The sequence below is a fragment of the Acipenser ruthenus genome, chromosome 13 (assembly GCF_902713425.1).
Source record: "Acipenser ruthenus chromosome 13, fAciRut3.2 maternal haplotype, whole genome shotgun sequence".
Classification (NCBI taxonomy): domain Eukaryota; kingdom Metazoa; phylum Chordata; class Actinopteri; order Acipenseriformes; family Acipenseridae; genus Acipenser; species Acipenser ruthenus.
In genome coordinates, this window is record NC_081201.1 from 38,628,694 (window position 1) to 38,651,804 (window position 23,111).

Genomic DNA, 23,111 nt, shown 5'->3' on the forward strand with positions numbered 1-23,111 from the left:
AAAGCACATTTACATGAAGGGTGATAGTATCCCAGGATACAAACAGAGGAGTTCTACAGGTGCTGTTTGAAGAGGTGAGTCTTAAGGAGGCGCCGGAATGTGGTCAGGGACTGGGCAGTCCTGCAGCTGGGCATCATGCAGCTCCTGTCTAGCTGTATCCCAATTAGGACCAAAAAGGGTTAAAACTGTACAGTAGTAATTTCAGAATCTTTCTGTACTGGGTTTAGTATGAAAATTAGATCCCAGTTATCCAGTGGTCTTGCAGAAGCACAGTGCTTTTAATCCTGGTAGAACAAGAATCTTCCTTTTTGAATCCTATTCAGTCTTCCTCATTTGTCCTGTGCACGGCACACACACTGAGCCTGCCCAAATAAGGCAGGCTTTCTACCAAGTGAGCCAGGTAATTAGATGTCAAACTTGGTAGCCCACGCTCATTATGGTGATGAAATATGGGACTTTCTGGAATGTTTATTTCCTGTTTAACATAGTGGGTTCGGCTCAGCTTTAGCTGCCAGTGTTTAAAACTAATGCCTAGCAAGGTGCCTCGTGGCGCTGAAAGGAGACGCTCAGTGTAATCCTGTTCTGGCGAGATGTCAAGTCCTAATGCCAGTCTTGCGTGCTTTCTTAGCCTTTTCCCTCTCGTCGGTGGATGTTAAGGACGTGTGAATCTGAAAAGTTGGGTGCAAGACACAGTTTCTGGTTCATGTTTCCCTGCATGTAGACAGATGTGCTTGTATTTGCTGCCTGTAATCGTATTGTTAACACCCTAATAAGCAGGGTCAGTGGAGATCTGCGGAAAGCAGGGGCGAGATTAGCACAGAGGTTGTATAGAGCAGCAGTGGAGCCCAATTAGAATGTTTTACTGCCTGCACATAAATCAGATCCCTGAAATGTCACTGATTCGTACTACATGCTTAAAGCACAGATTATCTCAGATACCTGGGAGTAGCTGTCCTGCTTGTCTTTTGATTATGCAGAAACGTTTCTAAAACTTCTTCTGTACTTTGTACCAAAAATATAAAGGCAATGTTTTTATAGTTTTTAAAGCAGTTTTAGTTTTGTTGTCCCTTATTTTAAATTGGTCATTGTTTCCTGAATAGCACAGTAAATAGTTTCACTTCATCAAGCCCATTAACTCAATGCATTATTATTTAATAAAACATGCAGACTCTAAATGTCTTCTGAGTGTAACAGTTACAAAGTAAAATAATGATCTGTTTCCTGCTGAACGCAATGTGGCTGAAAATAATCTCAATAGGAAATACAAATATGGTTCAAAAATTATAATACAGTATTATTTATATCTGAATGTGGTAACAATAATGAGGGTCATACAGTGTTAAGGTCTCTTTTTATATTATAAAAATTGCTCATTTCCTGTTTACAGTAGTAATTTGTTATTTTAACGACAGGTTAATAGACTCTGCAACCCTCATTTATTTATTCTGAGCCTCAGCATGTATAATAATATAAGTACCGGATTCTGTAGAGTCAACGCCCCTGTTTGAACCCCCTCCTCCCCCCACACAAACACACACCCCAACTTTTAGCTGAAAGTAAAATTTTCACCATTTCACCACTTCTGGTTTTTAATAATCATGTGCAGATAATGCAGATGATCAGATCGGATGATACAGACTCCGTAGTCTGATTTGATTACTCTTTCCTGTTACGCTACAATCCATATTTTAGATTTTTTTCTTTTTTTTATTGAACCTTTTAATGCTATAGTGCTACTTTGGGTATTAATTTATTATTTTGTGTTGTGTTTTCACACTGGACACTCCAATTACGTACTGTAGGTTATGTAAAGCCATTTATTTTAGTGGACCGAGAATTTCACCGTAGCTTTACATTTTAATGTTTTATTTTGTGAAAATATTTCCATGACAAAACAGTGGACATGCTGCAGCAACTTTGAATTGTATTTCACAAGTCAATAAATGTGTTAACTGCACTTCTTGATTATTTAGCGTGACTGTGTGCTGTGCTCTACCTTTTGAATTTTGTAATTAAGTGTGCCGAATTGTAAACGCAATCTATCTACCTAATGTTAATAATGTCTGTAATTTCTTCCCTGCCCGAGTCAACCCCCCCCCGCCCCCCCCCCCCCCCCCCACCACACACACATTTGTCTCAACGACAGCTTTACGCCCCCTGGGCATTGACTCTGCAGAGCCTCTGTAGGTTGTCTGTAGCATCTGTTCAGATATTGTGTTATGTGGCAGGTATACCATTACTATTCCTCCTACTGTTGGTTTTGTGTTTATAGTACTGTTTCCATTTTCTGCTTTGCCTGCCTAGATTTTGTGTGAGTGATGTAGTATATTTTTGTTATGGAAATCAAATACTGTATGTCTCCTTATCTTGTTATACAAGTCTGCACTTGTAATTGGTGTGGTAGTAAAGCATTACTCTCGCTATAGCAAAGGTGGTATTTTTAAACTTGTTTTAATTGCATATGAAAGCCTGTGTGTGTATTTATGTCCCGTCCCCATCCCCTCTTTATTTGGATGAAACCCCCTTTGACCCCTAGAGTTAGTGAGAAAGTGAATCTGAAGTGGAGTGATAAGGGACAGCTGGTATCAGAGGTGATGTGAAGCATTCCCAAGTTCAAGTGCTGCTAAATGAGTAAGAGGGTTATAACTGGATTAGTGAGAGGCATGGACAAGGACGAAGGAACCTTTTAAAAGCCTTTTTAATGACTCGAAGTTTACTGTAGTCGCAGTTAAGTTACTTTCATGAAAGGTGCTTTTTGTAGTATTTACAAGTAATAAAGGGCCAAACGTATTGTGAAACTGCAATTATTGGAAACACATGTAAAGCCGAAAAAAAAAAAAAGTGTGTGTTGCATAGTTCATAATTAAAAGCACACAATCTAGGTTTTCCCACAATAAAAACTATTATTGTACTCGTAAGTCTGGTTAGTAGAAACCTTTGAATTTAGTTTGTAGCAACCCCTTTTGAATCTATTTACTATACATTTACCTAGTGATGCATGAATGCATTCTGTTAATCTCGAACCTGCTGTAACAGTGTGCCACACTAAGATCACATTGCAAATTAAACCACATCATGTATCTTTTTCAAAATGTTTAAATAGTGTATGGTCGACTGGAACCCAAACGAGCAAGATGGGCTGAATGGCCTCCTTTCGTTTGTAAACTTTCTTATGTTCTTACTGGTGACAGATATGTGGAAAGAGTTCTAGTTCTGATATGGAACATCCGTGGAACACTGTGCTGGAATTTAGATGCACTCTTTATAGCAGAAGACCTCCGTGAAGAGAATGATAGGTTTTGATATGAACCAGCATGACAGCATGGCTCCCGCTATTCAACAGTCAATGTGGTGGGGTGCGTTCCAGAGCATTAAGATAGAGTGTGACATATCCACGGCACTTACTGCTAATGGAGAATAGCACTTCATGCAGGAGGTTAGCTGTTTATATTTTAAACCGTAGAGGTGTAAACAGGTTTGACATGTTCTAACAAATGACAAGTTTTGGAAAGGTGAATGCTTGTGCCTGTACGTGTTAAAAACATTCCAGTCCCACGTTTTTAAAATCCCAGTGTTTTGCTTCATTAGAACTAGCAGTGTTACCACTTTTTTAATTTTTTTTTTTTTATTGTTGAAGATATTTTGTGTTGTAAGTACACTGCAGGCTGGATTGAGTGTTGCTGCTGCCTCCTTCCTGCCTGATAACGTAATGTGTTGTCGATCAGTCTCGCTTCAGCGCTCCAGTGTAGCTGCAGTCAGACCTGCAGCACAGATACCGGGGTTTTTTTTAATATCCTCAATAAACATTCAAATAAATAACCAACAAATAATAAATAGTCTAGAAATGTTCACAATCATAAAAGGGGGACTATTTTATGTTAATAAAGCAAATAAGAGATAAGATTATAATAGTTATGGTTAAACACACTTTAAGAAGAAATGTAGTGGATGAAAATGAAATGAGAGAAGGGTGGGGGTGTTACTGCACATCTGTAAAACATTGTTGCAGGACCCTTTCCCTGCGCTGGCTGCTGGCTGCTGCTGCTGTGTTGGATTTTAAATCTAGAAACAGATACCAGGACCTTAAAATTGTATAGCTTTTCCAGAGCACCTCAGCCTGCGTTGGAGTGGCTCAGGTTTTAACGATAGTCGTTAACATTGACAGGCTGGGAACTGGGGCATAAACAAGAAGTGTCATTCCCTGGGAGTCGTGTTCGCTGGACAATGTCTCCATTGTTTTCAGGGGCAGCAGGGGAGATTGGAATGTTAACTGTTTCCTGCCCAGTTCAACCAAACCCCAACTGAGCTTCCAAATTGATAGTGAAATGCAGCGTTGTGCTTTGCAGGAAAATGATAATTAGGCCAGCGTAAGTAACAGTGTGACCGGCAGTATGCAGGGAGACCTTTGAGACCTTAAAGGTAATCAGGTGGTTTAAAGGTCCTTGTGTAATGTGGCTATTACCAAGCAAGCTTGTCTTGTGGCAGAAAGAAAAAAAAAAAAAAAGAAATGTTTGTCTTGTACGTGCTGCAAAGATGGTATCTTCCATTGCCACACATGTAGTGTAATAGTGTCAAAACAGAACACGCAGTCGCACACATGAACTAAGCTCTTCATGTGCACATCAATCAGGTTTGCCATCACTTTACACTGTACTTTTATTAAGAAAGAAACCTTCAAATAGTTTAGAGAAGTGTGATGTAAACTACCTTGTAATGTATTTCTTCTGTCGAAAAGCATTGTTCGTATGATGCTAAGAATAGAACACCAGCACATTATGACAATAGCACTGAGGTAGTGAACTCTCTTGTGTGATTTTGAACATTAACGGGTGCCTCAGTCCAGGCTCCCCACGCAGCACTAAACCAACTGTTAGTAGTGCAGTACATGACCTCTTGAACTTAAAGAAAAACAAAAACTGTTGCACTTTACTGACAGCCAACCAGAAATTTAGTCCAGCATGCGTCTTCTACCACCTTCTGTGTGACTCACTGCCGATATCCTGGTGTTCACTGTGTTTCAGTTACAGCATTTACCAGTGTGATGATTTACTGCAGTTTAATTAGACAGGCTGGACTTTGGTTCTTTTTTTTTTTGGCGTGTTAATATTTTAAGACAATGAAGGCATGTGTGGGATTGCTTTATTGTGTATATATATATATAAAACTGTATGTATGACAGACTTCGTTAGTTATGTTTCATGTTTCTCATAGTTTGTGTAAGTGGCAGTTGTGTGCATGCTGTATGTGTGCAAGGTCAGGACATACTGATAATGCTACCGATAACTGTTACCAGTAAATGCAATATGCATTGTTTACTGATCCTGCTTTCCTCATCACATTGGAATCTGCTGCCATGACAGTAGACTCATTTTCACTACTGTACTTCTACTTGCAGAGCTAAATTGACAGTTCTAAATGTGTTAACATGTATTTGTTTATGGAAAATATACTGTATTAATTATATATATATATATATATATATATATATATATATATATATATATATATATATATATATATATATATATATATAATGCATTTCAAAAGTAACATGACTCTGCCATTTCATGGATATGTTGCAGGAAAAGTATTGTATGCACTGGAAATGTGCATATCAACAGTAGACCATGGGTAAGAATATGTTTTAGATAGTGCATCATAGGGGGGCTCTGTCACAGCATGTCAATGTGTGTTCAGTGTTACCACAACAGCGCTCAACTGCGCTCTCTATGATTTGTCATCCTGTTCTTCCATTGCTACCTTCTTTATCCATGCACTGGTAAAGCCAAGTGAATTCTGAATCACCCTGTATACAAGATGTATGTGTTTATTTCATGGTACATATGCTCATAGGAGGCCTAGAATACCAAAAATAAAATAAGGCTGTTAAATTTTGCTATACATATTTTGCTTACATATCCTTGGTGGATAATGTACGTTTACAATGAAGTGACTCGGGACATACTTTGCATTTCAGGGCCCCTTCTGCTTGGAATTCCCAGGACAGGGAGATCTGAGTCTTCACCAATTTCAGTTGGTGAGAATTCAATTCAAAGTATCTTGTAGCTGGTTTTAAAATGAAATGTGTTTTTCCATTTTTTTTATATATCTGCATTGTAAACTGCTGTATAAATGTATTATATTTATTAAATACAGTTTCTATATTTAAAAAAATGGAATAAGTAGTTTAACCTGCCAGTTAATATTCCTAACATTTAAATATAAAATATGAAATGAACATTAAATATTATATATTGAAGCCTTAACTGACATGTTTCTAGATGTGAATGTACTTTTATTCTTAAGCTTTTGCCTCCTCCTTTTGAAGGACATGTTACACATGTGTTTCACACATAGACAACGAATGTGAGATGCCTTTTACATTAAAGTTACGTGCACTTGGCAAGCTTTTGCTGCTAAGACTTGACTTTGCTAGGCTCAGATGGAAATTGTGGGTGTGGCAGTGTCTGTTTATATGGCTCTGCCATATAGTCATGGACTCTTGAGCTTCCTTAAAGTCTGACTACTTTAGCTTTAGGACAAATATACTGTTGTGTAGTGTAAACAGCTGTAAAATAAAAGACATGCATCCTGAGGATACAAAGCCAATATCACCAGCTATATGTAGAGTGCATTATTGAGAGGTTAGTTGCATGTAATTAATGGACAGTATCATTTTAATAATGTAGTTTCTCAGTTTAGTCCCTTGGCAGCGTAACAAACATTTGGAAGTCAGTTGGTGGGTTTGATATCGGCTGTTGATCTTGTCGCTAATTTGGGGCGAAGTATTGTCTGAAACATATACATGAATATATGTACATTTTATTATCTGGCTGGATTATATATATATTGAATCTATTAAATAAAAACTCAGTTTAGCCAGTTGCAGTGGTTTGTCTTGTCAAGATACAGTATTCTATCTTCGAGATGAACTTGCTCTGACATTAAACAATAACTCTGATGTTTCAGTCTTCGTGTTTGATATCTTGGCTCAAAGTTTATATTTTACAGGGACACAGCCTAGGGCTGAGTTCTCAGAAGAAGTTGGCACCTGTTCTTGTATAAGGGCTGGAGCATTTTGTTCAGTCCATAACTTTAAACACTCAATCAACATACAGTATACAGGAGTACTAGAAACTTTAGTTGTGACATTACACAAATGTTTTATATTTTTTGTTGTCTAATAATATTACAATTAAACAATAACAGCTTTTATGAAATGAGTATATGAAATATAAAGTGAAAGTGTATGTGATTCCTGACTTCTCAATTGAATGGGTTTATATTCAGTTTTGCTTCTGGAACTATTGCAAGCCCTGCTTAGTGAGCATATCTCCTGTGCTGTAAATAAATATAGTTTTGTCAGAAAAGCTTTAAGGTTTACATACAGTAGTGGTGATGGCTGACCAGTGAATCATGCAAGCAGAAAAATATCATAATATACAGTATAGCTAGGGCTTCTGATTTTTGGTTTTAACTGATAAACCCCCCCCCCCCCCCCCCCCCCCGATTTTTACAAAAAAACAAAAATGAAATCGGTGTATAGCCAATAAACACCGGAAAGCACAGGAAAAACACTGGAAATGATTACTCAATTCACGATGACCACCCCTTTCCCATTTAAAAAAAAAAAAAAAAGTCCTGCTCATTATCCGTGCAGCTGAGCAATGTCCCTCCTTCCTGACTTGTATTTATCATTGATTCGTTCTGAATACTTTAAACCCGCCCCAACAACTGAGTGGCAGCACATGCCTACATTTCCATTGGAGACTTGCGAGATTTAAAACGAGATTAGGAATGGAGGCATGTTCACGGGATTTAAAGCTGTACTACAGTTAAGATACAGAGAATTTAAAACAGAATTGCAAATTGTGGCGAAATGTAAAAAAAAATGCCTATACACAAAAACCCCAGAAGAATGTGCCCATAAGAATTTCATTGTGGAAGACAGCAAAGGACAGAAGGTACAACTTAAGTGTGCAAGTACTGTCGAGTTACTACTGTACATATTCTGAAAAAAAGTTTATAGAAAGTAGTCCAGTTTGCTTTTTAGAAAGCATTATGGGATCACTAAAGTGAAAGCTGCTGAGTTAGAACATGCTACTTGGTTGAAACTTTATTGCCATGGTGACATATTTCCTATATCTGTTTATTGAGATCCTGTTTTGTCACTAGAATGTGTTGCATTGCATGAGGTATTTAATAGACTTGTTTCTGTTTTGCGGCTTTGAATACTAACAAAAACAAAAAAAGTATCCACAATATAGCTGTCTAGTAACATGTGAGGGGGGAAAAATGCATCCCATTCGTTTGTGAAGTGTCAAGTCAGGGTTCTGAAGGTCAGAAGATAAAGAACACGTGACATCCTTCGGAAGTTCAAACAAAAAGATTGCTCTGCAGAAATGGCAGAGGAACAAGCATGTATGGGTAAAACTCATTTTTATCAATGGATTTATACTTTTAGGAAGTACATAGTTTGGGGGGGGGGGTTGCTGTTTCAGTAGTTCAAGTGATTGACACACGCTGTCAGACAAGCCAGGATTCCCTTTTAAAACTGTTTGCATTTCCTGTTTATTTGTGTGGCGGAACTGAGTGCAGTTGTACTGAATTCTTATTGCTTCAGCAGTTTTCACAGAGAACTCGTTTTGACAGAGCTCCAGGTGTCTCATTGTTGGGCAGGCTGTGGTTCAGCAGATTTACCAATTAGTGCCAAGCCCAAAGGGGGCGGGGCTGGGCGGGGGGGTTGAAGGTCATGTGGCGAAAGAATCGCTCAGTAAGATGATATCCGGCATCCAGTTGGAACTGTGTAACGTAGTGGCTTGGGAAAGTTTAGTGGTGAGTGACAAGCAGCCTGTGAGCCTCACAGTGGCACAGAGATAGCAGGGTTTCACCCAGATCCTTTTACCTGCATTGCTGGTTATAGGGCATTATCCCTGATAAGATAACGTCTTGGCATACCGGTGATATGAGTCATCGCTTCAACCTTTGCATAAATACCTGTGATATGATGCATCATTTTTAATGTGATACTGTAATTGTCTTTTAGTTCAGCTTTACTTTTTTATTGCATTTAAAGCATTTTGGTGGCCTATTGTAGGTTTTCAGTTGTGGTAGAGGTGTTTAGTAAGTTGTAAAGCGGTTTTGTAGGCCAGTCCTGAATGACAGTAAGGGTTAACACCTTCTGAATGTGAGAGTATTGGCTGGGTTTGCCGGCTGGGCCAGCTACACTGAATTCCGTTTTTTTCCGTACAATTCCGCTTTTCTACTGTAACAGAAAATGCTGGAGGATTATTCGGGAACACTTGGTGTCTGATTTCTGAATAGTTTCACACTGGTCTCTTTTTTTTTTTTTTGGTATTGCTTTCAGATGTGAAAGAGTCAACTCAAATTAATGGAGGTCAAACCTGCCATTTTGGTGTTATTTTATACTGGCAGACTGCAGATGTCATTCATATGCTGAATGTTGAGTGCATCGATTTAATATGGTACATTCTTTAACAATTTTAAAATAAAAAAAATCTAATACAATATTGTTACAGAACACCCCAAGCTTTACCACCTATTACAGATAGACCTATACTGTGGCCTGTATGGCATGTCAGCATTAATCTAGGATAGGGTGTGGGTTAAGACCGAAAAGAATTATAAAGAGAGACTAAGGGTACGTACGCACACGGGCTAAATGCGGTTGTGAGTTCACCTTTTGCTCTTTGTATACACACACAGTTCGGTTACAAAGGGCAGCGACAACCACACTAGTTAATCCTTTTCAGAGCAATCATTGAGTGCGGTTATTAATTCAGTTTGGTTAGTTAATACTCACTAACTGTGTGTGTGTGTATTGCAACCGCACTAACACAGCCGCAGTATCCAAAAAAAAGAGAGCCAAAAAAAGAAGGATGATGGAGAAATGTTTTCAATGTGGGTCAGAGCTAATGCCTTTGGTCTAAAGGAAACGTGATCTTAATAGGATACAGCAAAAACAGGAAATAGATTGTGTGAGCAGTCTGTTGCCGATCTCCTGTCTCTTCAGAGTGATATGCTTTTCACTCAAGCGTGTGGCCAGGCCTGTGCCTCACTCTTACCCTCTCTTAGGATAACAAAGTTGGCAGGGAGATAATGTTTGGGGCTTAACATGATACAGGATTGGGGTCAAAGGTGAGTAAGGGGGCCTTCAGTCAGCAGACATCCATTTTTACGTGTCATCAGTACCAGCCCTTGTCAGATCAGGCTACATTTACAACAAGCTGAAGTGACAGGTGAGGGGGCTGCTTGTTTATAGCACAGCGGAGGACAGAACCTGTCAGCTGGGAACTTGGAAGGGAAGCGTGAACCATGTACAAGACAGTGCCAAGAAGACCATGTATAGTTTCACTGGGTTTCAAAGGGGCATAGGCTTTATAATGCTAAACTTGTTTTCATGTACAGTGTATCAGTGTGGTTGTATGGTCACACACCCAGTCTACGAAAAAAACAATCTGGCTATGTACTGTAGGGTTATTTCTGCCCTAAGATGAAACATTCATCTGTTTAGGGTACATTTCAAATGGGAAATGCTGTGCAGTGTATTGGCATGTTCCATGCCCCATGGGTAGTGTGCTTTGGGACCCGTCTATATAGTACTATGTCCTGTATACTAGATTCATTGACATTTACCTTGGAAGTAATTCAGACAGGTTGGGTTTTCTTGTATGTACTTATTTTTCAAAGTGCAATTACAGTGCAAAAATGTATGTAGCTTTAAATGGCATTAAAATGCAAATTCAATTTGAATGTAGAATTATATATATAGTTACATACAAATAAATCTTGTGCTGTGCTCAGCACAGAGAGATTCTAACAATATGTTTTTCTCCATTTTACATTTATTTTTCAAGCTGGACGTTGTACTGGAACATTGGACTGTACCTGTCTCCATCTTGTGTTCAAACCGCAGTGATTGCTGTAGCTGCAGGTTTATTAGCATTGAGCCATGCATGAATCAAAATGTCAGTCATTTCACAGTCATGACAGGGGCTCTGTGTACATTTCTTCTCCTCAACAGACCTTGCAAAGCATACTGAGTGATTGACAGGAGGCGGGGGTAGGGTGGGGAAGATAAATTCATTTAACAGGCCTTGTAATAGTGCCCAGGGGTCAGAGAGGGTGGTCACACTTGAGTAACTCTTATCTCCTGTTTTAACTGTGCTTGGAGTTGTACTAACTAATACAAAACAAGCAAGCTTTAGTCTAATGTAATTCCTCAGTATGTAATGATTTGGAAGGTTGCCATTGTAACCCTGTGGGGAGTATGGAGCATTGGAGCATTGAATATAATGCCTCTTAGTTATGCAACTGAGCAAGGTTCAATTATAGCACAGCTGCTTCGCATCAGGGCTCAGTTGCAAAGGAGAAAGCCTTTGCAGCAGGTCTGAAATCTTCTTGAGGCTGCAAAAAGCTTTGCTGCTCCATCATTTTGAACTGCACAGAGGTATTTCCTATCATGCATTTTGATAGCTGCAGTACAATAAAATATTGTACAGTAGCTTTGAAAATGCTGTGCTTCAAGCTGGATAATTAGTTTGCTCGATTTGTTTTTCTATTTTAAAAACCCTTGATTCACTTCAGTGCAGGATGAGTATAATGACATGACAGTTTGACAGTTTTCTTTGGCTTTTTTCTTTCTTTGTTTTAAAGACAGTTACAAAAGAGGTTAGCCCCGGATCAGGGTAATATGGGAATTGGTGTATAGCGGCAGAAGGAACTTTTTAACTTTTATGAGAAAATGCTGATCAAACAAAGTCCTTACAGCTTTGAACTGTTTCTTTACTCTTCCTGGTGCACCACAGTGAAATCAATAAGTGCAACTCTTAAACATTCCTTTCTGTTTGTTTGTTTTTTTGTTTTTTTTAATATTTTGTCATCTGTATGTCAACGCCACTGAGATAAAAGTTCAAAGGAAGAATTCCAGTGAAGTTAGTTAGGCAGTTATCCATGTAAAGTGCCTATATCATTGAGAAAATCAATTGAGAAACATCTCTGCAAATGTACTGTGTTTTTTTTTTTTTTAATTATACAGTATGTTCCCAATCTAAATCTACTGTAGTACTTCTTCATGACGTCTCCAGTTTATCCAGGGCCTGTTCAATACAAAGAGGTGAGTCTGATGGGCTGGGAGGACCGCACGGTTGCAGCTATATCCAGGACTGCTGCTTTTTATTATTTGATATTAGCTTGCATTGGCAGCAGCATGGCAGCTATTTAGTTTGTTTATCAGAATATTTAACCAAGCAGCACTCCTACAGCACTGTCCAATTCAGTCTTGCATACTCAACAGCACTGTCCAATTCAGTATTGCATACTCAGCAGCACTGTCCAATTCAGTCTTGCATACTCGGGAGCACTCCTACAGCATTGTCCAATTCAGTCTTGCATACTCGGGAGCACTCCTACAGCATTGTCCAATTCAGTCTTGCATACTCGGGAGCACTCCTACAGCACTGTCCAATTCAGTCTTGCATACTCGGGAGCACTCCTACAGCACTGTCCAATTCAGTCTTGCATACTCAGCAGCACTGTCCAATTCAGTCTTGGATACTCAGCAGCACTGTCCAATTCAGTCTTGGATACTCAACAGCATTGTCCAATTCGTCTTACATACTCAGCAGCATTGTCCAATTCAGTCTTGCATACTTAGGAGCACTCCTACTGATGGATTCACTCTTACACAGTGGCTTTTTTGTGTGTACTGGAATTCATTAAGAAAAAACACCTGAGGCATAAAAAAACTGGCAAAGAATCACAATTTAAATACATGCTGAATTTCTCTTACAAATTCCTGCTCTAGGCCTCTTTTTTTTCTTCATGAAAAGGGTGCTGCAACATTGGGTTAGTTTTGGATTTCTTTATTTTTTTGGTAAAGCTTCCTGTTTTGAAACCTATTAAGGATGTGAATTTCCTCACTGAAAGAAGCCTTGTCTTTTGAAAGATATCTAAGTTCAACATGAACAAAGCAGAGAGATACGTATCTGAAAACCGCCTATACTGAAGCTAGAAACCTGCATAAATTTTACAAGATTGCGATTTAACCTCTTTGCCATCATAAAATATGTTCTTGTTCATTAGGGGCTTGACAGTTTTCAAGTTTGCAGTGCTGCTGTATGTAAACAGGCACCCAAGCAATGTGTGCTGAGGGTGATTTACGCATTTTGATGTTTCAGTTTAACAGCATGGTGGTTAAGTACTTTGGTCTGTTTTTTCCTCTTTTTTTTTTTTTTTAATTGACAACATGTTTCTGTTAATTGGGCAGACATGCCCAGCTGTTTGCATTGACAGTAACCAGTTCTCTGGGAGAGGAGGAGAAGGAGGGTGTAGTCTGGACAAGTATAGGAGCTGACTGATGGATTTCTGCCCCAGCCCCTCCCACAACGTGGCCAGCTAGTTGGGAGTAATTGAACTTAATTGTACCCTTTGGGCATGATCAAGTGGAGTGCTGCTAAAGAAAGTGCAGCAGGGCAGGTCGTGTGGTTTTCTTGCATGCTTGTGCAATGCTGTGGGTGAGTGAGACTGGCTGGGCTGAAGTGGTTGATTTAACTCCCAAGCAGGCAGAGCTTGTAATGATTTGTCTTTGTCATTCTCTTTAGTACAGGCTGCTGTGAGTTGAGGGAGCGTTTTGGGTCTGAGCATGCCATACCCTCCCAGGATTTTGGAGATTAAGCCTGCAAAGCCGACGCCTTTTACCTCTTGTGCAGTAGCAAGGCCTAACAAGTGTCAGCATGTTGCTTTAAGTTATAATTCTCTGTTACACATTTTTTTTATGATAGCGTCAGTTCTTTTTATACGTGCATAGGAACAGATATATGTTTATTTTTCTGTGTACTTTCTCTGGTTTTACATCAACATGTTGACTTAAATGTGCACACAGCCTTTAGTATATGAACATTTTTACATACATTGTAAGTGGTCCACAGAGGCCTTGAAATCTATTGCATCCACAGCAAACTAATTAACAGAGAGACACAAGACCTCAAAATACATTTTTATTCCTGTTAAAGCTAAATATTTTATTTAAATGTATTGCTGTATGTGGAAAATCAAGTGTCATTCACATTTTAACATCTACAGCACATTGTGAATAGTTTGTATAGATAAAGACATCATTCTGAGCCAAGGCTCTCATCCAAGGTGAGACCCAATGGCTGTCATCAGAGGAGGGCTTTTCACATACAGATCTGTATAGGAGCCAGCCAGCCAGCCAGCCATTCCAAAATGACCTGATCCAATGACAAAAAGAAATGACTAAAATCGCTCCTCTGTGACTGAATGCTTTCACCAAACCAAAGAGTTTTCAAGGCACCAAATAAGAAAACTTAAATAAATTCATCAAAGAAAAAGACACTTTTTGTTGAAACGTCTGTCGGTTTCTTTAGTTCTATCAGTCTCCTTGCACTCTGAGCTTTGGCAATCGTCAGATTTGGAGAACAAAATGCCATTATTTTCTGTTCTGTATTATTATTATTATTATTATTATTATTATTATTATTTATTATTTCTTAGCAGACTTACAATTGTTACAAGATATCACATTATTTTTACATACAATTACATTCTTTTTTTTACACATTCTTTTTTACATACAATTACCCATTTATACAGTTGGGTTTTTACTGGAGCAATCTAGGTAAAGTACCTTGCTCAAGGGTACAGCAGCAGTGTCCTCCACCAGGGATTGAACCCACGACCCTCCGGTCAAGTCCAGAGCCCTAACCACTACTCCACACTGCTGCCACACACATAGCAACATACACAATTGTTTTACTGCTAACACGCAGTAACATTTTTGTGCTGTTCTTGTGCTGTATATTTCTACTTCTATACTCTATATTGTAAATAAATAGATGTTTTCTGTCATTCAAAAGGTTTGCCATGTTGATATCATGTATCATTCCTGTTCCTTTTCTGTATTGAAGGAGCGGGGCTTCAATTCAAGACAATTCATTTTTTTAGTAGGTGTCGCTGTGGAGCAGAATTCTGAGAATTTGCACAGTAACAGCTTCTGTTCTACTGTGTGGGCATAACATGGTCCTTTTATTTGATGGCCCAGGAGAATGACCTGATAAAATAGCTTACGGGGAATATGTCTTTATTCCAGTCAAGAGGAAATATTTCAAACGGTTCTGAGATACAAGAAGATCTTAAATTCTTAGATTACAGTGCTTAGTTTACAACGATATATGGGGGCCACAATGCAATTCTAATGCTTTATTAAGAACTAGCAGGTAAAATGTCAATTTTAAATATTGCCGTGATGGGATCCCACTTTCGAAAAGGCTGTACAGTTTACTGTGTTATACCTGTTCATTTGCTCTATTGAAACTGTGAGGATCCGTAGCACGGCAAAGACAAGGGAGTCAGTGTGAGCTGAAGTGCTCAGCCGGATGGATAATGCTGCAGTCAGCTTATTTTGCTTACAGACAGCTCTGGCATTGACCTAGCTGATCTTTAACAATCAAACTTTTTAGTTATGTATGGCCTCCGCTTAGCAAAGGCAATGGTGTGCACATGCTGTAGAAAGCCATGTTCAGCAGCTTAGCATTAGCAGTTTTCTAAACAGCCCTATTTATAATATTGCATTGTCCTGCACTCTTCTTCCGTGGAGTACTTTGTCACTCCTAATGGTAACTATCCATCAGTCTCCAGTGGCTGGGAATGAAGATAAATTGAATTAGTATAACACAGTTCAGTGGCAAATGATATAATTAGACTGTCAGGATCCCTTAAGTGTAACTTAATGCATTTAGTAGTGTTAATTTTAAGGTCCCGCTGTGTGGCCAAATTCCCTTGATGAAGTTCTTTATTATATGAGAGTGTTGAAACTGTTTGTTGTTGGACAACTTGTTCTTTTAAGTAGAACATATTTAAGGAGTGCTTTTTAAAGCCATTTGTCAGTTTTGATGGATGCAGATAGCACTTCCCAACTCACAACAGCAGCCTTTCTTTCCTAATTCAGAGCTGTGAGCGTGTGTTAGAGGCGTGCTACTGTATGTAACTGTATAGGCCTAGGGTAGTAATACAAATCTAGACATCCTTCAAACCATTTTTTTTGTTGTTTTTCTTCTTTAAATTAAATTTATATTAAATCCCTTTGTATTTTTATAATTGTTCTGTTCTGCATTAGAATATATTAGGTGCATAATTAACTACTGACTATGAGGTATGTAGATGGATGATTGATGTATATATCCCTGTGTGTCTGTCTGTTTGTCTCCCTGTATAAAGTATATTATAGTGCAGGTTGGAAATAACATTGGCTGAAGTTTTCTCATTTAAATAAGTCTCTGAAACTCCAGGAAATGGCTTAATTTCACATTAAAACACGTGACAACATTGTAGCTAACCAATTAACCCTGGCACAGCTCATTAAAAACACTCTTTCATGGTGCAGAGTGACTTATCTACTAACACAGGACATGAAAGACTTTGTAAATCCCAAACTGACTGTAATTGGAAAGGTAGATACGAACAGTAAGCAATAAAGTGACACTGTGAACTTAACTTGACTAAAAATCATTTGTGTTAGTATAGTTTCGAAAACATGACTACGTATTTGTAACAGTGATTTTATAGGGAATCTGAAAATATTTTTCAGCTACTTTTTAAAATGACTTTTTATTAAGTGGTGTGTGGTTAGTTAAAGCTACAGTTTAGCACACATGAGTGACAGGATGAATTGTCTCCAAATATGTAGAATACACATCACACATCTGAAGCAAGACTGTCACATTTATGTACTGTATCTATGTGGGTGCATAGATAAACCTGACCAGCTTTGTATACCTTTTGTATAAGCATCCTCCCTCGGGGCTAGCAATGTACTTCATCAGTCAAGTAAAGAGAAATCATTTTTATAATTTAAAACTCTACACTAAATATGCTCAGTGCAAGTTATTAACTGCAAAGCGTTTTTGAAGTGTTTTTTAAAGCGGAAACTAATTGAAATTGATTAAATCAAAGATTGCTAATAGATAAGCCTTGACTTTAATACTCGTTTAAACACGCACGCAATTTTCTCTGCTGAAAGTAAGTATTGGTGGCTTTTTAGTGGTTGTGTGTGTGTGTGTGTTTTTTTTTGTGAGTGTAATTTGAAGGCAGGACTAGAGGAGGAGACACTTTAAGTTATCTTTGTAAATGATCGATCAAGCGCTTCTGAGCTGTGCCTAATGGACCTGTGTGCAGCATTGTTTTCAAGGACAGTGTGTGGCAGTGAAATCACGACCACAAGCTTGCCTCCTGTCAGCAGCCTGCGGTCACTGCTGCTATCTTGTGAGCAAAAAAATCTGTGCTTTTATTGACCAATTGAAATCTATACACCTTAAATATGGGGCTTTTAGAACTTGTATATTAAAAAAAAAAAAAAAAAAAAAAAAAAAAGTTAGTCGTCTTACCGTAACAGGTCTTCATGTAAAAAATAAATCAATCATGTACTGTACGTGGTTTTCCATACAGACCCAAGCACATTTTTTTATGTTGTAGTATCCAGTTTTGTAAAGTATATTTTGTAGAAACATTGTAATATACTGTAAATATATCAGTATATATTAATTCAATAATAGTCTAGACATTTCTCAAATTATATACATCATAGCTGTTTATTTCTTTATTTTTCCTGCACGTTCAATCTGAAAAGTAAAATAGCTTGTGAAGCAAAGTTGAAATGCATTTGAAAGTTGCATCGGTCTATATTTAATGATGTGGTACTGTATGTGTAGCTTGTTTCATGTGAAAATGCACAAATGACATCTTTCTAATTTGAGATGTGTATTTAAAATAATGAAATGAAGCACAGGTTTGGCAATTAGCTATAATTATTTTACAAGGGAGAAGATTTCAGCCAAATATTGTCTCCTATCAAATGACAGTATAATGAAACTGTACAACAACACTGAGCTTGGGTGCCTGTCATTATGCATTTACACAGATATGCTTTTAAAGCAAAAACCTTGAGCCATGTATTTATTTATTCACTTATTCATTTTACTGAAAGCAGCATTGCTTTTAAAACCAATTTTATTAATAATAATAATAATAATAATAATAATACTTGCACCTAAATTATTTTAAAGCACTATTTCAGTAAAATCTACAACTTGCAACATGTTTCTTAGAATTTACAGTCTGAAACATTATTTTTTGAAAATAATGTTTTTTCTTTTTTTTTTTTTTTTTAATTGTAATGCTGGGAAATAGGGAAAAACATTTATTTTTTCTCAATCTTATGTTTTTATCCTCTAAATGTTCTTTGAGAATTTTGTGGAATTCTTTTTTTTTTTAAAATCTTTTTAACAATCGTAAGCAGTTTCCCTCTAACTGTACTGCACGTGTGTTATTATTATTATTATTATTATTGTTATTAGTATTATTAGTATTATTTATTTGCCTTTCTTGTTGACCGAGACTAGAACAGGTTTGTTAATAGTGCAAGATTAAATACAAGAAGCCACCAACAGATTAGTGAAAAGAGCATACGTTAAAACAGTGATGGTTCAAATACAATTAAAACAGCACTCAGATAAAATGCAGATTAACATAAATCATTCCTATTATAAACATCAATTTAGATCACAAGTGTAATTGTGCTATCTTGAAGTGACATTAAATTGCCACCAACAGTATCTGATGATTATGCTGCAGTTACTACATACGACAGTTTTCTTTAATCACAAAAAATAAATAAATGGTTCAGAAATATGATTAGCCCATTAAAGATTGAGATATTTCCATTTTACCAATTCTCGGCATTCTTGCAAGTACTATATTCTTGAATGCCAGGAAAACAGTGCCTTGACAGCTAATAGATATCCCCACCATGTTCAGACATTTCTGTCTTTTTGTGACATTGAAAAAAAAGACAGGGAAGGAAATAGAAAGCAACTAAATTAATGTCAAAAGATCAAGAAATCAATGGTCCAAAGGAATGTGATCCTTGTATGGGAGTGTAAGCTTCTGTTTCTGCTCGTACTGGGTCCGAGAGACTGTGTTGAGCAGCCACTGAAGTTGCTTTTATTCACTTCCTAGATGTAACTCAAGCATGAGAAGCATCCTTACAATGCAGGGATATCAGCATCAGCATTGCTTTTTACTTAAGGGTTATTAAGCCAGCTTTATTGGGTTACATATTTAGCTCTGTGAAAACCGTCTCCGGTTTATAAGCATGTGTGCTCACCATGGCAGATCGTTTGTTCCAGATCCTGTTTCCCAGTAAAGAAGTAGATGCTGTCGAGCTGTAAATGAGGAATAAGTCAATACCGGTATTTAAAATCCTATGCTTGTAAGATGATTGCTTTCATTAAATATCAGAGTAGTGCTTTGCTACTACATGAGATCTTGGGGCTTGCATGATGCCAACACTGATGTACCATACAAAATTTGTTATTTTGTAACCAGTTCAGTTTTTCTTTTTCATTTGTTATCAGAGAGAGAGACTGCCTTGTTTTTTTTGTTTTTTTTAAATGAATACCTGTTTAAAGTCTCCAGTTTTAGCATCCTAACAATATACACAATTCAACATTGTTTTAGATAAATTTTCACTCATAAGAGGCTTTTATCTGTTGCACAAAACATTTCTGCCTGCAATGTACTGACTTGGAAATGTATTGACTGTATTTCTTCTCCATTTACGGAAGGCATTCCTACTTGAATGGAATCTGACTTGAACAGCAGCTCCTGGTTCTTTTTCCCCCAAACCCTAATCAACACAATTATCTTTTAGGCAAATTTACTTCAGGCTTGTAGGTTTTTATGTGATAGGGAAGATTTGGATTTGTCGCCCTGGTTTTAAATTCTGTGAAAGTTGTGCTCTGATTAATAATAAAAAATAAAAAAACAACCCGCTCTACAGTACTGCGTGTTACACTCTGAGACCAAGAGATAGACATAGGATTAAATTCTGGACATTTCTAGATGATAAATTAAATGTCTTTGCTATTTGGAGGTCTTCTTTGAAAACGCAATTGTAATGAACACATTCAGAAACCGGAGAATAGATTTACCCTCGGCTTCAAATAGCTGACGTTATCGGGCTCTGTCATTCGCTCGTTCCTATTTTCGAGCTGCTAATTGATGTTTTTGATGTCGGCAAGAAAATTGAAGAAAATGTCATGTGTGAACCAGCGCGGAAGTTAATAAGATTGACTTCGTTGACAGAATTTACAATGAGCGCAGAGAGCACATAATGGGACCGCTGTGAATTCGTGGGCTCTCTTTGGAGGCTGAAACTGACACCTCGTGCTAGGCCGCCGGTCGATATAGAAAGATGGAACATTTGGGAAGGTTCCCTAATCTCGATCCTTTTGTTGTTGTTGTTGTTGTTTACCCCACTTTGGTCTGTGAGCTGGTGTGTCTGCATAAGCAGCTGTGTATCCAGAGGGCTTCTGCCCTGGACCAGGCCAGTCTCCCAGGGCTACCCAACAATGCTCATTCCTTATGCTGTTTTGAGTTTGAAAGCCACAGAGCTTTAAAAAGGTTAGATTAAGATATGTCTAAAGATACACTAATATCAGGCAGGGTCATTGCATATGCTTCAGCAATGCAAAATAAAGCTCTGACTTAAATCCCTTAGAATAAAGAAAAAAGAAACCAGCATGGCAGCATCTTGAGCCATTTATTGAGCGCTGGCACAAAGCCGCGGATTTTCTGTTTCTATTCCAAATACTTTATATCCTGTTTTTCGTTTTAAATATTTATTTTTTGCATTTGTTCATAAAGTTCCAGTTTAGAATTTCCCATAATTATTCTTTTTTTTTTAATTTTTTTTTTTTTTTAAGCAATATGGTAGGGTGTAATGGATTTCTTGTGTTTTAATTAGGAAATGGATTAGTTGAGTTTGGTTCAGTGCTTCTGATTATTTTTCTGGCCTTTAGGGGAATGCGCTAAAAACCTCACACGGTCAGTACCCCCAAGCGGTCTCTTTTTGAAGACGCCGAACAAATTGTGGCCTCTACCCGCGCTCGGCCTCCAAGGATCTTGGGTAAAGGACATTATTCTCAGAATATGCCCATTAATTCCGCTGGCAATGATCGGTTAGCTCTTCTTCTCTCCCCCCCCCCCCCCCCCCCCCACATTTCTCGCCATTTGAAATGCTAACACAATGAGCATTTTCCATTGGTCTGTGTCCCTCGGCTATGCCATTGCCGTGGGCTGAGAATTCCATCGACTGATGAGACCAGAGGCAGCGGCGATAAAAGGTTACGGTACGTGACATGCACACCAAACCCAAGCACTACCTTGAAATCGAAAGTTCTGTAACTTTTATTTGACTTTTTTGTTTGCAAGGCAAGGCTTGTGTGCCCGTGGATAGTGCTACTGTATGCTGCTGGATGCACCGGCTAATAAAAACAGGGCTTGCATACGGTATTGAAGCCTTCCTGTGTGCGTGTTTCCTTAAGAGGCTAGACGATAAATGGCATTCATTATTGTTGCGTGTGTATTAATAGAATACATTCATATGATATAGTTTTATTTAAATTCAGGAGGTGGTAGTGTGGTTAATTGCATGTACATATAAAGATTCTGTGTGTTTGTTTGTTTGTTTGTTTTCTTTGTTTTGGTGTTTGCTGTATAGATTGCTTTTCTCGAATTCTGCTTTTTGATATTCCATACATTTTTAACCATCATATAGGCTTAGTAGGACAAGGCAAGCAAAGACAATGCAGTACATCTGTCATATTTCAACATAGATAAAAAAAAAAATTAAGCCCTTCTTGAAAATGGTTAGTAAAAGACACTGCCAGAGAATAGGTATGGAGGGTTTTCAATTTTTGTTTTTTTTTCAGCTGTCTGCGAGGAGTTAGGCAGGTGGCTCCCTGTGGCTGACTTTTCATGACAACATGCCATTAGAAATAGCAGTCCTGTTGATCAATCCAGTCGACATGACAGCTTTGCCGCAAGGCCTGGTTCTTTGAGCACCAGTGCTGCTTTCCCCTCCTTTTTCTCCTCACTAATTGGAGAAAGTTCTCTTCTGTGTTTGTGGCAGAGGGCTTTTTTTTTCACAATCAAGTGTTGGATTCTTCTTTCAGAATTAAGTAGGTTAAAACAAAGGAAAAAACATGTTCTGTACCTGAATTACTAGTCTCAAATTTAAGTATGATGATTTTCATCTTTAGGCTTTAAATTTTGAAACTAGATTCTATTAATTCTAAAAAAAAATTCCCCTTTGTTTTTAAATAATGTATGTTGTTAATTATATATATTTATATATATCTCAAAATTGGACTTAAATAGATTAAATAGACAATTATAATTTTGGAAATTGTGACTACAGGTTTAAAAATGTGCACATTTCTACGTTTTGTAGTTGATAAAGGAAAACACTAAATAATAGAAAGCAATAATGTTCCATTTCCTCAATTTTCAAAAGAATGTTAGATTTTTGCATACATCTAATGTGCCTTATTAATGCTCCTTTTTTTCCGGTAAAAAAAAAAATAAAAAAAAAAACCTTTAAAATATGAATCATGTGTCGTATCATTCTCTTCAGCATATATTTTTTCTCTTTTCTTCCATCAAAGTGTTGAACATTTCCTGGTATGATCTTCACAACCTAAATAAATTAGTACCAAAACATTAAATATTTACCCCCCATATATTTGAATATCTTTTATTTGTTCATCTATTACTTATCCTAATTTTACCAGCTTAGCATTGACATGCGTGGGAACATACCACTGGAGTATTAGATACAGTATGCAAACCTGTCCAAGCAATAATCATTTTATTGTTAATAGATCATTTTTTCCAGTCAGGCAGACAGCTTGTTAAGCAGGTACAGTATATACGGCAGCTTTGTTTTCTAAACGTACGAATGTTCAGTGTAAAATCAAATGAAGTGTGGTACAAATGTATCTATTTATCTGTATCTTCCTCAACCTTGACTGTCTTTTGTGTCCCTCATAAACCAACTCGCAGCATGTACCCCCACCCAGCGGCTAACTGAAGACTCGAGAGGCCATTCTGTTGGTTGATGATGTGGTCCAAGCCATCGTTCATTAACTAGGCTGCACTATATTCTGCTCCAAAAAAAAAAAAGCTTAATGAAGTGTTATAGCATTACTAAAATACAAATTGTTCTTTCAAAC

The 23,111-nt window shown here is 37.7% G+C and overlaps 1 protein-coding gene across 48 annotated transcripts in view; it reads left to right on the forward strand.

Moving 5' to 3' along the window:
* Window positions 1–23,111, forward strand: part of tcf7l2 (transcription factor 7 like 2) — a 92,331-nt gene that overhangs the window by 35,377 nt on the left and 33,843 nt on the right. For 32 of the 48 annotated variants that reach the window (XM_058985325.1, XM_058985324.1, XM_058985326.1 and 29 more), the window contains one exon: window positions 5,978–6,037. The exons of the other annotated variants lie outside the window; for them this stretch is intronic. In XM_058985325.1, the coding sequence (XP_058841308.1) occupies window positions 5,978–6,037 (60 nt within the window). The remainder of the gene's footprint in view (window positions 1–5,977; window positions 6,038–23,111) is intronic. 48 annotated transcript variants of the gene reach the window in all.